General features: G+C 61.4%; 2 protein-coding genes across 3 annotated transcripts; one reads left to right on the top strand and one right to left on the bottom strand.

Annotated features, from left to right (window-relative positions):
• The first annotated feature begins 1470 nt into the window (after positions 1-1470).
• On the top strand, positions 1471-2908 carry GPR62 (G protein-coupled receptor 62). Its single transcript, XM_045863803.3, has one exon. It carries the CDS (start codon positions 1471-1473, stop codon positions 2560-2562), a length of 1092 nt encoding a protein of 363 aa, XP_045719759.1. The 3' UTR covers positions 2563-2908.
• A 376-nt stretch (positions 2909-3284) lies between these two features.
• PCBP4 (poly(rC) binding protein 4) lies at positions 3285-13418 on the bottom strand. Of its 2 annotated transcripts, XM_045862252.3 has the most exons (13): positions 13221-13418; positions 7031-7171; positions 6863-6886; positions 6722-6754; positions 6377-6493; positions 6027-6158; positions 5733-5861; positions 5413-5487; positions 5207-5251; positions 5066-5129; positions 4885-4937; positions 4627-4796; positions 3285-4178 (listed from the first exon to the last, which is right to left on the bottom strand). In XM_045862252.3, exons 2-13 carry the CDS (start codon positions 7109-7111, stop codon positions 3890-3892), a joined length of 1212 nt encoding a protein of 403 aa, XP_045718208.1. In that variant the 5' UTR covers positions 7112-7171; positions 13221-13418; the 3' UTR covers positions 3285-3889. The 2 variants fall into 2 exon arrangements, with proteins under 2 accessions (XP_045718208.1, XP_064451638.1); XM_064595568.1 differs by lacking the exon at positions 13221-13418 and having other exon boundaries at positions 6377-6488; positions 7031-7115.
• Between the last annotated feature and the right edge of the window lie 790 nt (positions 13419-14208).

The following is a 14208-nucleotide window of genomic DNA, read 5'->3' as shown; positions in this document are numbered from 1 at the left end:
ATTGAATTTAAATAAAGGACATTTAAAAAAAAATCCAGTCAGCAAAGCTGAAATCACCCTCGGGATTCCAGACAAGGAAAATTTTATAGAGAGAAACTGAACTATCAAAGGGGATAGTGAGGCAATCCAAAGATTAGCAACAGTAGGAAGTTGCTACCACCGTTGGGCCGGAGGGATAATGGAAGGAAATAGTATTCCACTGCATAGAGGCCACGATCTCCCTGCAGGCACCCAACCACAGAGGGGGCTGTCCTCCACAGAGGTAGACCCAGAGCCCCAGGCTGAGCATGAGAGAGAAAATACCTTCAGCTTCCTCCCTCCCTCCACCCTCCAGTCTTCCGCTGCTGACTTCTTTTAGCTGAATATACCCCAAAACCAACTGGCAAAGGAGTCTGGGAAGTACAGAATTGTCGAATCACTACATTGTACACCTGAAGTTCTGTAGTATTGTATGTCAACTCTACTTCAATTAAAACAAAAACAGTGGCATGTCTGGGTGGCTCAGTCAGTTAAGCATCTGCCTTCAACTCAGGCCATGGTCCCGGGGTCCTGGGATAGAGCCCCGCGTCGGGCTCCCTGCTCAGCGGGGAGCCTGCTTCTCCCTCTGCCTCTGCCCCTCACCGCTCCCCCACCTCATGTTCAAGCTCTCTCTCAAATAAATCAATAACATCTTTAACAAAATCGAACAAAAACAGTAGTTTCCCCAAGGCCTCCTCTCATTAATTCTACATACTATCATGAAGCACCTATTCTGTGCCAAGCTAAGCCCAGTCGAGAGCCTACTAAGCGCCAAGTCCTATGATTTTCCCCTCACCTTACCTAGCCTCGTCTGAAAGAACTAGTCCTCCTGGAGCCCTCGCTGCTCCAGCTCTTGTATCACTGGTACCTCAGTTTCCCCTCAGGACAAAGGCTGAATGATCTGATTACCCCCACTAATGGAGATGAGAGGGGAGAGCATGTGGGGGGCTACTTCCCGCCCCAGGGAAAGGCAGAGCAGGGTCGGGCTGACTCCAAAGCCCACATTCTGATGTCCTCAGTCTAGACTCCAGCCTGCGCCTGCTCTGGGCCTCCCTCCAGAGGCATCCGCAGCACGTCCCAGGCACAGCCTCCAGCCGGCAGCCGGCAGCTGCTAGGACCCAGGGGGCTGGTGCCAGGCCCTGCTCCTCCCTTGCCAGCTCTGTGTGTCTCTAAAGGGCAACATCAGAGTGTCAGCCGGTACCATCTCCAGCAGAGGCTGAGTTGCCGGGGCAGAAGAGAGAGCTGAAGTCGCAGCCTTGCACCTCTCCATGGGGCCGGCCAAGCCCCTGTGACAGGATGGCAGCCTGGGCAACGGAGCCGGCGCCAGGGCAGCCTCGGAGGCGAAGGGCCAGAGGAGCAAGGGACAGGTGATGGGAAGGGGGGTGGGGGTGGGGAGAGATGCTCCGTTCCGCTCTCTGCAGCCCAGCACAGGGTGAGGCCTGAAGCGCTCGAATGGCCAACACCACAGGGCCGAACACCTCAGAAGTCGCGGGCTCGGTGGGGTTGATCCTGGCGGCCGTCGTGGAGGCAGCAGCACTGCTGGGCAACGGCGCGCTGCTGGTCGTGGTGCTGCGCACGCCGGGACTGCGCGACGCGCTCTACCTGGTGCACCTGTGCGTCGTGGACCTGCTGGCGGCCGCCTCCATCATGCCGCTGGGCCTGCTGGCCGCGCCGCCGCCGGGCCTGGGCCGCGTGCGCCTGGGCCCCGCCCCGTGCCGCGCGGCGCGCTTCCTGTCGGCGGCGCTGCTGCCCGCCTGCACGCTCGGGGTGGCCGCGCTCGGCCTGGCGCGCTACCGCCTCATAGTGCACCCGCTGCGGCCCGGCGCGCGGCCTCCGCCCGGCCTGGTGCTCACGGCCGTGTGGGCCGCCGCGGGGCTGCTGGGCGCGCTCTCCCTGCTCGGGCCGCCGCCCGCGCCGCCCCCTGCCCCGGCGCGCTGCTCCGTCCTGGCCGGCGGCCTCGGGCCCTTCCGGCCGCTCTGGGCGCTGCTGGCCTTCGCGCTGCCCGCCCTCCTGCTGCTCGGCGCCTACAGCGGCATCTTCCTCGTGGCGCGCCGCGCGGCCCTGCGGCCCCCGCGGCCCGCGCGCGGCTCCCGGCCGCGCTCCGACTCTCTGGACAGCCGCCTCTCCATCTTGCCGCCCCTCCGGCCTCGCCTGCCTGGGGGCAAAGCAGCCCTGGCCCCAGCGCTGGCCGTGGGCCAGTTTGCCGCCTGCTGGCTGCCTTACGGTTGTGCGTGCCTGGCGCCCGCCGCGCAGGCTGCCCTGGCCGAGGCGCCGGTCACCTGGGTGGCCTACTCGGCCTTCGCGGCTCACCCCTTCCTGTATGGCCTGCTGCAGCGCCCCGTGCGCCGGGCACTGGGTCGCCTCGCCCGCCAGGCGCTGCCCCGGCCCCCGAGGGCGTGCACTCCACGGGCCTGGCACCTGCCCGCACTTCTGCAGCACCTCCAGGGACGTTCAGAGAGCCCTGCCCTAGGCCCTTCTGAGGCACCAGAACAAGCCCCAGATTTGCCAAGAAGGCAGAGCCTGAGTATGCCAGGGGCCACCTGAGAGGAGATCTGTGTCCCATGCTGAGCTGAGACTGGAGAAGGGATGGTGGTACCAGGAGCCCATCCAACCTCCTACACAGTTCCGGGCAGGTGCCCTGCCTGGATTTCTGGCTCTGGAACAGGAGAAGGGGGGCCTGCAGGCTAGTGAGACCAAGAGGATTCTGGGAGCTAGGAATCTTGGGTTCTGGGTCCTACCCTGCATAGTCTTGTATACAGACCTACCCTTCCCTAGGCCCGTTTTCCCATCTGTATCCTGGACCATCTCTAAGGGTTCCTTGGACACTCATGGATAGTCCCCAGACCAAAGAAGGCAAGGAGGTGGCCCAGATCACCAAGAAGAGGGCCCTCAGGGCTTACAGCCAAAGGAATGGACCAAGCAGGGCAAGGCCTAGGTAACAGCCACAGCAGGAGGAACCAGCGGAGAGACACTCAGAAGGACTTCCCTGATATCTGCACCGATATGGAACAACCTACTGGAGGTGGAACAACCTACTGGAACTCCTCTGCCAGCTTCTAAAATGCCCAGAAAGCAACTGGATCAGTGTGGTGCCGGAGGCAGGAGGCTCAACAACATGACCCCAAAGGGCCCTGGAGCCCCAGAACTGGCATGTGGAAGGGCCCAAGACCCAATGGGGACTGTGTGGATTCACAGATGGGGTCCTGCGGGGACTTGGCCACACCCGTTCTCCGGAGGTTTTGCCAACACCCACAATGTTTCACAGCTTCCTGGTCTCTGAGAATATTTATTCAAAAACAGGGATTGAAAAAACTGTACAGAGTGTCTGCTGCTGAGAATTCGGCCCCTGCCTCCATGCCACTCCCCCAGCTGCCCAGCAGGGTCCCCTCTTTGGGTTGCCCTCTGCCAAGCCCAGCCAGTCCATTCCAGTCAAAAGGGTATCAGTGGAAGCAGCGGGAATCTGCAGGGAGGTGGGGAGAGAAGCATGGCCCCCAGCCACCCCCCAGCCCTTCTCCCTGATCCCCATGGGGGGGGGAGGCAGTAGGCTGCAAAGCCCTAAGGGATGGGGAGTACATGAGTGACCCTCTGAAGTGGGGGCACTAAGGATGCTCCCTGCATCCAAGCATAGAGCTAGAGGGGGTGGAGCCCCCTACCCTGGGGCAGCTGCGGCTCCCAGTCCCTGGGCCAGAAACTGCTCCCACTCCGAGAGGAGGAACTCCCACAGACCCGGGTTGGGGGGGGGGTGCATCCATGCGTCTGGGCATTAGTGGCGTTTGGGAGCCCAGGGTGGAGCCTCCTTGGGCAGGTAGGGTGCAGAGGCAGCCCCCTACCGGTGGTCCTGCCTGCCCCTGCGCCTGTGCCTCAGCCGGCCTCAGTAGGGGGAGAATTTCTGCCGCTCAGCTTTCTTGCTCCCATTGGCTGCTGCCATCTTGGCAGTGTAGGCTGCCAAACCCGGCGGCGGCCCTGGGGAGGCAGGTGGTAGGGCCAAGAAGGGCACAGGCTTGAGGCCGATGAAGTTGGAGAGGGAGATGGCATAGGGTGTACCCAGCAGGCCTGGGGGAGCTGTGGGCAGGGCCGTCAGGGGCGGCGAGAAGGGGGCAGGCAGGTCTGTGGGGGCCGAGCCGGGCGTCCCCCCAGAGGTAGACTTGGCCGTTTCTAGACTGGAGAGAGGGATATGGGGGGAGATGAAGGGAACGGTGCAGGTAAGAGAAGGGGAAGTGAGGGCAAATATGGGGAGGGGAGATTAGATGAAAGAGAGGAATCGAGAATAATGACATGAAGTGGATATTGGGGAGAGGATGGGAATGGCAGAAGAGTGGGGATAAACAGGGGAAGAATAGATAAGCAGGTATAGTACTCGGTGAGGGGAGATACAGGGAGGCCGAAACCCGGGGGAAAGAGACAGGGAAGGGATAAGGGAAAAGAGGACACAAGGGATGGATGTGGAGGGGAAGATGGGGCCCCATGGAGTGAGTAAGGCAGGGTTCGGGAAGGCAGAGGACACACCCAGACAGAGACAGAGAAGGGAGATCAGCTCTCCCCACCCCAAGTGTGCCTTTCACAGGCACGTAAGCCCTGTGACCTGGGCCACCCCCACCCCACACTCACCAGGCAGTGATGAGGTACTGGGCCAGGGCGATGGAGACAGGGGAACCAGTGATGGTCACGTGCCTCTCGCCAGCACCTTCTGCTTGGTTCCCAATCTTGATATGTGCCCCTGACATCTGCCGAATCTCACTGATCTTGCTGCCCTGGCGCCCGATCACACAGCCAATCAGCTGCAGGGAGAGTGGAATTCAACCCTGGGCCAGGCCCAGACCCCAGGAAGCACCCCCCCACCCTCAAACCACCCCATCCTCCGCTCACGTCATTGGGAACCAAGAACTCCTGTGAGCTGGTCTGCGTGCCAGGATCCAGTCCTGGGAAGGAGGAGAAGAGGAATTGGACATGGTTCCGGGCCTTTCCTGCCTCCCCATGTACATTCCAGGGGGGTGCTGCCTGGCCCCCCAGGGGTGTCGCCCCTGCCTCCTTCTGCAGGGTCTCTCACCTGGCACCATGCTGGGGGAGGCGAAGGGGACCGCGTGGCCTGAAAGCTGCTGGAGCTTGGTGACCTGTGCCAAAGAAGAGGGGTCAGAAGTCAGAGGAGGCCTGGTTTTAGGAAGGGGTCCCTGGGGCTATGGTCACTCACCTCGGCAGGGGTCACAGCCCCATACTGACCCTGGACAGAAAAACCCTGTGGGGACAAAGTGGGGGGAAAGGGGGCTACTGTGACAAGTCAGAGCAATTTGGCCAGTCCTCCCCCCTGCCAGCCCCCAAGTCCTTCTTCCATCCGTCCCCCATCTCAACCCCCCTTCTCCAGGAATGCTTTTTAGCCCTCCTACTGTTTCACCTCACCTGGTTGGCAGAGAGAAGGACGGTACCTAAGGAGAGGCTCGGATGATATGGGATAGTAGCTCCTTTAGGTGGGGACTGGAAGGCACAAGTGGGGGAGGCTCTATCAGACCCCTCTAGGCCCCTCTGACCTCCCCAAGGGCCCTGTGTTCCCAAGGCCCTCCCTATGACCCCCAGGTAAATGCATCCGAGCATCCAGAGCTCCCCGTCCATCCCTGTGGCCCTGCCCTGCCTCCACCTGGTGCCACATGCATAGGGTTAGGGGGCCTGACAAGGAGGCCCAGGGCCCATCCCCATCCCTTCTCCCTGCACCAAGGCATCACCTCCAGGATAACAGCGCAGATCTGGCGCACACACAGGATGATGGCATCAGGCACCCCGGACACGGTGACAGCACGCTCTGTAGAGTTGGGGAGCAGGTCTCCGGCTACCTGCACCTGGGCACCCGTGGTCTGCAAGCAGAGAACAGGGGCCACTTCTGGCTGCCCTCATAACCCAGACTAGAGCTGCCCAGACTCCAAGCTCTCCAGGGGGACAGGAAGCCATAAGCCCAGGTCCCCTCTCTAAAGTGAAGGGTAGGTAGGACTCCCTGCGGGTGATATCCCCCTTCTCCTCACCTCTCGAATCTCCTTGATCTTGGTGCCGGCCTTCCCAATCAGTGAGCCACACTGGCTTGCAGGGATGACGAGGCGCAGGGTCACCGGGGGCCTGGAGACATTTCCACCATTTGCAGGAGCAGCGCAAAGGTCCTGGGCAGGAAGACCGTGGTTTGGCTGTGCATGCGCCTGCTGCTCCCCCACCCCTGGGAGCACCTTGCTGCTGGGGTTTGAAGGAAAGAAGCCCTCCCCAGGTCCTACCCTAATGAAAGAACCCTGCCCCGCCAGGCTTGGCCTTCCTTGCCACCTGCAGCCACTGTGTGGAGTCAGAGCCCTGTTCCCCCGGCCTCCCAGCCCAGCCAGCCACAGACCTCATCCAGCTTGAAGGCAATCATGGAGACCGCATGGAAGACAGCAGCTGTAGACCCGGTGATGGTGGTGATGCGCTCAGGGCAGGAGCCCTCAGAGATGGTGATCCGGGCACTGCTCTGCGGGGACACACAAGGCCGGGCAGTGGGGCTCCTTCTCCACTTCCTTGCCAGGAACCTGTCTGCCTACCCACCCACCAGGCCCCAGCCCACCGCCAGAAACAGCTACCTTCCAAGGGCACTCATTGGTCATCCCAAATGGTGGGGTTCAGGGAAAAGGTGGGGCAGGGATCTCCCCTCCCCTCCAAACCAGATGCCCTGGGCAGCTCTCCCAAACTCCATCCTCACCTGCTCCCGGATTCGCTTTACAGTCTCTCCTTTCTGTGGGACAAAAAATATGGAATGGCTCTTAGCCTGAGCCGTCACTACCTCCTGACCTGGCCTGAGGCCTCAGGTTGAGGTCCACACAGAACAGAACTGGGCACCTACCTTCCCAATTATGCTGCCAACCTCCTGCAAACAAGACAAGAGTGGAGTCAGGGGGGACCAATGCCCCAGGCCCAGCCCGTCCACCAGGACAGGGGATCTAACAGAGACAGGACACAGGAGCTCAAACTCCTGGCCGGCCACACCAGACCGTGCCCCCCACCCACTCACCTTCCCATGCATCAGCATCCGCAGTGTGAGGGTGATGCTGAGCTCCGGCTCCTCCTCCAGCCCCGCGTCTGAGCCACTCATCCTGTCAAGCGGGGCTGGGGCCACAGCGGCCTAGGAGTGCGCCCACGGTGCCTGGCGGCTCTGGCGGGGGCAGCAAAAGGGGGATTAGAGGGGAGCTCCCGTCTCTTTTGGGTCCCCTGCCCTTACATGGGGACCTCAGAGTCAGACTGACCAAATTCCCACAGAAGAGAGACAGCGTAGACCCCCAGTTTCAAGTGCCACACTGATGGGTACGCTTGTGTGCCACTCACTTGCTGTGTGACCCTGGACAGCTCATTTCACCCACCGGAGCCTCCGCTTCCCCATCGGTAAGAAGAGAGTACCAGGTCCTACCCCCAAAGAGTTATGAGAATTAGAATGAGCTAAGCACATATGTGGTAGGCAGCCAGTCTCCATGGACATCTTTCCCTTTCCCGCGTACATTAGAAGAATTAACCAGGAGACCTATGGGAGTCCAGGGAAGGGGAGCCTCCTCTCTGGCCTCTTAGAAGAGGGGACCCCTGGGGATTGGGCCTTGAAAGTGTGGTTAAGGTTGAAAAGTTACTTCAAATGAGAAGCACTTGCATTCAGGGACCAGAGCCTCCCCACCCCCACACCCCCCGCCCTACGCTGCTGACGAGAGCATGGGGTTGCAGCTGGAGCGGAGGCTGGAGCAGCCATGGGGAGCCGTGGGGAGGCCTCAAAAGGAGGGTAGCAGTGAAAATAGCAAGGGTCCTCTTGCCCCAGCCTTCCCCCTGCCTGGCAAAGGCTTGTGGGGATGGGGCGGCACATGGGCTGGGAGCCCCATGTCCAGAGGTCACTAAAGCAGAGGCTCCCTGCAGACAGCTCTGAGCAGTGTTCATTCAGCACGTGGGGCGAGGGGGGTGGTGTCGGGAGACCAGCAGTCTGCTCTCCTGTGTGCTGCGGAGGTAAGAAGTGGCCACATTCCCAGCCTGGAACGCTTTCTACTGTACCAGAAACAAGTCACTGGGCCCCCAGTCTCAATTTCCTCACCTATAAAATGGGAGAGAATGCTTCCCCTAGGGACTGGGTGATGGGTAAGAAAGGGATTTGGGGGCTGGGAAATGTCAAGGCCGTTAACTGACAGAGGAAGGAGGAGCCAGAGATTAGCTTCTGGGATTAGCCCGGCCGCCAGCCAGCCCTCGCTACCCGACCCCTTTTCATGCCCCAATTTAATCCTGAACCTTAATCCTGCTTGGAAATCCCTCTCCTCCAGCGGCTGTCTCCCACCAAGGCTCAGCTTTGATGGGGAGCTAACTGGGGGGACCAGAACCCAAGAAGGAAAATGGAGTGGGACCAACTGGTGCCAAAACTAAGCCACGGCCAAGCCCTAATCCTGCAAATTCCTTCTGCCCAGGAGGGTGTGGGAGCCAAGGATGTGTGTGCCTGCCTAGAGCACTCTGGAGACCTCTGGGCACCTTCTTCCTCAGCCCCCTGCCCTATCCTGAAATGAAGGTGAAGGGCATGGAGCACTGTCCAATCCCCTCTTTGGAAGCCCCTTGCTAGCCACAGCTTGGGCATGGAGTAGGAAGGGGGTGCTCCCGGGCTGGCCTTCTCAGGAAGCCCAAGGAAGCCACTGTATGGCATGAAGCCTGCTCCTTCATCTGTACCATTGGGTGACAACGCTGTCCCCTCAAGCCCTCAGTAACTTGTATCCCCAGCACCTGCTCCTCCCTCTGCTTGAATTCTGCCCGTAGGCTCTCCAGAGGTCAGAGGTCAACAGTGGACACAGGGACTGTGCTCTCTGAGCATCCTGGCCAGCCTCATGCTGGCTGCCCTTGCTAACATTCCCCAGCTGCGTGCACTTCCTCCAGCAAAGCACTTGTGGTGACGTGCTTAGTTCTGTCTGCCTGGACAGCCAAGCCTGGGAGCCCCTTAGAGCAGGAGCCAAGGCTGCCAGCTTCTCCTTGTGTCCCCAGAGCTCAGGCCAGAGCCGGATTGGAGAAGGTGCTCAGAACCTAATGGTTAGCTGAACAGATGAATTCACCAAACAGAAGGGAACCTGATGCCAACAGACGGTCTATAACCTGCCCAAGGTCATAGAGAGGTGGGGAATGGTGGGGCCAGCATGGTCGTACCTGCTAGCATGGGGCTCTCTATCACAGGCCCTGTCGGCCTCCCCTTTCTGGCTGTCTGGCTGCGTCTGTCAGTCCTCTTCCTGGAGGGAGTTTCTTCAAAGGTGGGGAGCAGGCTTTAGTAGCTCCGGAGACCCCTGCCTGGCTAGTACATGTGGGTCATGTTTGGAAAGGACTGATAACTTGTCCAAAGCCACGGTCTTAAACTCCAGAATATTCTGAGGCTCAGGGAGTCCTCTGGAGTGGTCCCCATACCATTGCCACATCACCTTGGGGGTCATAAGGCTTGAGGGGAAAAGGGCAAAGGGGCTCGAATGTGGCCAGAACTAGAGTTCCTGCCCTGAAAAAGATACCTGGGTCTGCAGCAGAGTCCACTGCCCCAAATTTCATGGGTGACCTTGGCCAGGGCTTCACCTGACCCAGACCTCAGTTTACCCACCTGTGCTATATGTGTATGTGTGGGACTGGAGGGGGCGGTGCTAGTGCTGGTCTCTCTGTGTGAGGGACCCTCAAGATCTCTCCTGTTTTTAGGCGAGAACAGCAGTTCCTGACACAGGGCTCCCGAATTATTCTCCTAGGGGCCCTAAGAACAAGCAGCCCTGTTTGGCATGCTGGCTCCCCTTCTACCCTCACCAGAGTTCTCAGGGAATCATTTGCTGGTGGGCCCTGGGTCCCTGCTGGGCCACCCACACGGCAGCCACACGTCATGCCACACTGACCTCCAGCTCACCTCTGGGGGTGCCCAGCCCCCTCTGGTCAGCAGAGCTCCCTGGCAGAACATACCAAGCTCAGACCAGGCCTCTGCCTCTGACCTCGGGTGTTCCCTCCTGCTCCCCAAGCCCCCTTCCCAGACCCAGTGCCCACTCCTTCTGTCCCTGGCTTCCTGCCACTCAGGCTGGAGGGGGCGGGGGGGGGGGCGGTGACAGCTGTGTAAGCGATGGCGGCTGCCCCTTCCTGCCCCTCCCCCCCAGCTGTCTCTCTCTCATGACAGCTGCCCAATCAAAGGGCCGGGGGCTTAGCCAGCTCCCCCCCACATGCAGGGATCAAGTGTCCACCCTGGCTTTGTTCTGGAGCAAGAACAATCCGGGGGAGGGGAGGGCTCCTGGGGCCAGGCAACTCAAGTGGACTGGCCCGCCCCTTGGGGGATTCCCTTGGCTCTGTTAGCCAGTGTCTGGACCAACCAGAGCTTATAGACCCACCTGGGCTAGGGAGAAGGTTGCGGGGGGGGGGGGGGGGGGCAGTCTCCAAGTTCATCCCCCACCTCATATCCCCTGACATCCCCCTCAGCACCATCAGGCTCCAGCCTAGCAGCCTCCTACTCCTAATCCAAAAGCAGCCATGCTGGCCACACCCAGTGATGCTGGGGAATGGCTCAGGACATCAGACGAAGCAGGGTGTGGCAGGAGGTGGACACTGGACTTGGGAAGATCAGCAGTGAGGGATCCTGACTCCCTGGCCTGTTCCCTTCTCTGGGTATGCTCCCCCTTCCTGATTACCCAGGCCTCCACAGGAAATGCCCTAGTATCCTCTGACCCGTGCAACTAGCCTCTCAGCCTTACAGCCTCCCAGGATGGCCATTCATACCACCTCTTGGGAGAGTCGGGGGAGGAGAGGCCTTCAGGGGAGCAGCGTGAGGTCCATGAATTCCACCCTCTGGTTTCCTGGCCCAAGGCTGTCCTGTAGACTCAGAGCTAAGCAGCAAAGGGAAGCTCTCACAAGTTGGCTGGTGCCAGAAATGCCACAGCCTCCTTAGAGCATCATTTGGCAACCCCCTCAAGAGTCCTCACAGCCAAGGGAAACTGAGGCAGGCCCAGGCCAGACTGGGCTCCAAGAGAAAGGACACAACTTCTTGGTACAGCCCCACCCACTGGATGGTACCCATCCTCTCACTGCTTCACCCAAATTGAGAAAGGTCTCTAGCTTCCATTTTCCATGCTGGAGACTGGCTCATTCTGCTGCTCAACAGCCATCTTTGGCTCCCTAGTACCCAAGGAATAAAGCTTGATCACCACAGACAGGCAGTCAAGGCCCTTTATGATCTGGCCCCTGTCAGCTTTTCTTGTCTCATCTCCACTCCTTCCCCCCCCTACACACCAGGCTGCAAAACATGCCTAGTACCTCCAGGCCTCTGGGCCTTTGCCCAGGCTGATCCCAGCTTGAAATGCCCATCCTCACTCTGTCAAAATCCTTCTCAAAGGCCACCTCCTCTGTGAAGTCCTCCCCAACCTTCCAAGTCAGATATAATCACTCAGGCCTCTGTGCCCCAACTCAGCTCAAAGGAGCCCTAATGGGCATTTTCAAGCCTATCTTTCTACTACCCAGGAGGGTAGGAGTTCCTTCAGGAGGGCAGGAGCCAGGACCAGGCTCCATGTGCAGGGAGAAGGGCCTAGAGGCATTAGGGACCAGAGATGGGGCTGAGGATGGGGTCCCAGAGAAGCAGTGAGGATGGGGTGAGAAGATCCAGGGCACAGGGGACCAGCCACATGGGAGAGCCAGGATCTACCTGGACAGAATTCCCAGTTCCCATTCCTCAGCACCCTCAGCCTCTCCTCCTGCTGTTTCTTTGGGTCTAGGGGATTAGTGCTGTCCTTTGAGACTCCTAGGGGCCCGGAATGGGTTTCCCCATGTGGAAGCGAGGCTGGAAGAAGAGCTGGGGAGTGGCATAGGTTTCACAAAGTCGGAACCCAAGGCCCAGAGAGGGAGGCGCTTGTTTATAAGGCTACATGAAAGGCAACTGGCAGAGCTGGGAGAACCAGGGGTCCACCTGTGCCGCTCAGAGCTCTTTCCTCAAGAGGTCAATGCCACCGGGCAATGGTGATGGAGGCTGGAGGGGGGCAGGGATGGGAGTAGGGAGGGTGGATAGAGCCTGTCTGGGGACACAGGGCGGGGCAAAGCCAGCCTCCCTGTGGCCTGGGCCTGCCAGGGTGTGTGGGCCGCCTGCTCCCAGCCCCCCACCCTGAGCATGCAAGAAGAACAATCCCCTTGTGTTTGGGCAGCCTGAGCCTGCATGCTGATGAAGGCTGGGGGGTGGGGGCTGGGATGGGGGTGCTTTGGAGGTTGACGGGGTTCCAGGGCCCAGAGGGAGTAGGGGACCTTCAGATGGGAAAAGGATAGGGTCGCAGGTGCCGGCCCTGAAGCAATGAGGGTAACCTCAAGAAAGAGTGAAGGCTGGAGCTAAGATTTAAGCTCCTGGAGAGTCCCTAGGGTCTAAGAGCTCTTTGTAGGAGAAGGAGGGCCCCTAGGGACACATGCCCTGTTGGTCCAGCATGAAGGTAAACATTGTGGGTTTGGTGGGGACCAAGAGCCCACATTCTGGGAGGAGGAAATGCAGCTGGCCCTGGGTGCATCCCCTTGAAGACCACTCCCCAGGGTGCTGGAGCCGGGCGGAGCACTGGGTGCCACAGGTCTCAAGATGGCGGGCCTGGGACAGGGGAGTGAGGAGGTGGGCACCTCCCTCTCCTGGCCAGGCAGGCATGAGGGCCAGGCTGAAGTGAATATCCAGACACCCCTTGCCCCCCAGGACTTCAGCTAGAAGCTAGGTCAGAGCTGAGGGGCTTAAGAGCCACAGAGCATGAGGGACCACTCTGAGCCCCCAACTGTCATCTCCACACACCCCTGGTCTGGAGGTCTGTCTGCCTCCCCACCCCCCCTCCCCCCCAACCAAGGACTGCAGAGAATGGGAAGGGGTGTGTGCTGAGCCAGGAACTGCAGGGGAATGGCAGATGGGGATAGACATGGAGCAGAACCAGAACCCAAGGCAGGAGGTCGAGAGAAGAGCGGGTCCAAAGAACAGAAACAGCAGGTGGGATGTGGGCCTCAAATCTGGGGTCTCGGGTCCAGGAAGGCCCTCCCTGGTGCTGGGGGCTCCTCTGGCAGAGCAGCGCCCCCAACCTGTGCAGGCCTGGGTCCGTGTGGGACAGGGAAGCGTGTTCCTCTCAGTCTCCCAGTCTCCCAACCCGGGACCCTGGCCTGTAGACTCCGGCGCGGGCTCCCCGCCCCCCGGCCGAACCCCCAAACTTCGCGGCCCGCGGTGCCCCGCCCGGCCCGCACCCTACCTCGCTGGGGCTGTCCTGCGGCGGCGGCGGCGGCGGCGCGGCGGCTGGGCCGCTCAGTCCCACATTGTCCCCGGGAGAGGCGGCCGCTCACAACTGCGAGTGACATCAGCTGCGAACAATGAGGGGTTTGACAGGCGCGGAGCCCGGCCGGCCCGGAGCCCGGCTCCGCGCCCCCCCCACCCCCCGGCCCGCCCGGCCCGGCCCCTCCCCGCCCCCTCCCCGGATCCGATTACAGCGCGGCGGGCCCGCCCCAGCCGCCCCAGTGCCGCAGCCGCCCGCCCCGCCCCGCGCGCCGCGGTGCGCCCCGAGCGGCGGCCGCTTCCGGGAGGGCTGGGGCGACCCTCCCTCGGCGGCTCGTCCCGGCGCCGGGAGCGGGGGCCGGAGGGAGGGGGGGTCGCGCCGCGAGCGCCAGCCCAGCCGCGCTCCCCCCGCGCCTCGCCGGGCCCCGAGCCCCTGCGCTCTCTGCCCGCCAGGGCCGCTTGCCCGGCGCCTCCGCCGAGCCCCCCGCTCCACCCCAGTCCCCGCGCTGCCCGGCCCCGGCTCGGATCTCTCGGAGCGCGGCCTTCGACCCTCCGCCCGGCCCGGTTCCCGGCTCTCCTCGCTTCTGCGCCATCCATCCCCGCGCTGGGCTTTCGTCCACCAAGACCCGCGCCCCTCAGCCACCCACAGCTTCCGCGAGGCCCGGCCCTTGTCCGCCCCGGACAGGTTACCGGACCGGCTGGAGGAGGGGCCTGAGAGCGGTGTGATCCCGTGCACCCCGCCCCGCCATTCCCCCCAAAGCTACCCCCAGAATGCCTTTTTGGGGCTAGGGTCGCAAGGGCCGCGGCGCAGTTGTGTACTCTGCTAGAGAATGGGAGGAGTTGGACGGTCCCCAAGCCCTCTCCTTCCCCCACCGTACCCCCTGGGGAGCCGATCTACCTCCCCCCCTCCCCCCCGCCCCGTAATCGGCTCAGCCTGGTCCCACTGACCTCCACCTCCCCCCACAGCT

Source organism: Mirounga angustirostris, unplaced genomic scaffold (genome assembly GCF_029215605.1).
Source record: "Mirounga angustirostris isolate CCGP_5_RB_7025 unplaced genomic scaffold, mMirAng1.0.hap1 SCAF_1, whole genome shotgun sequence".
NCBI lineage: Eukaryota > Metazoa > Chordata > Mammalia > Carnivora > Phocidae > Mirounga > Mirounga angustirostris.
Note: the sequence above shows the minus strand (reverse complement) of the source record. Positions and strands in the feature narration are given on the sequence as shown.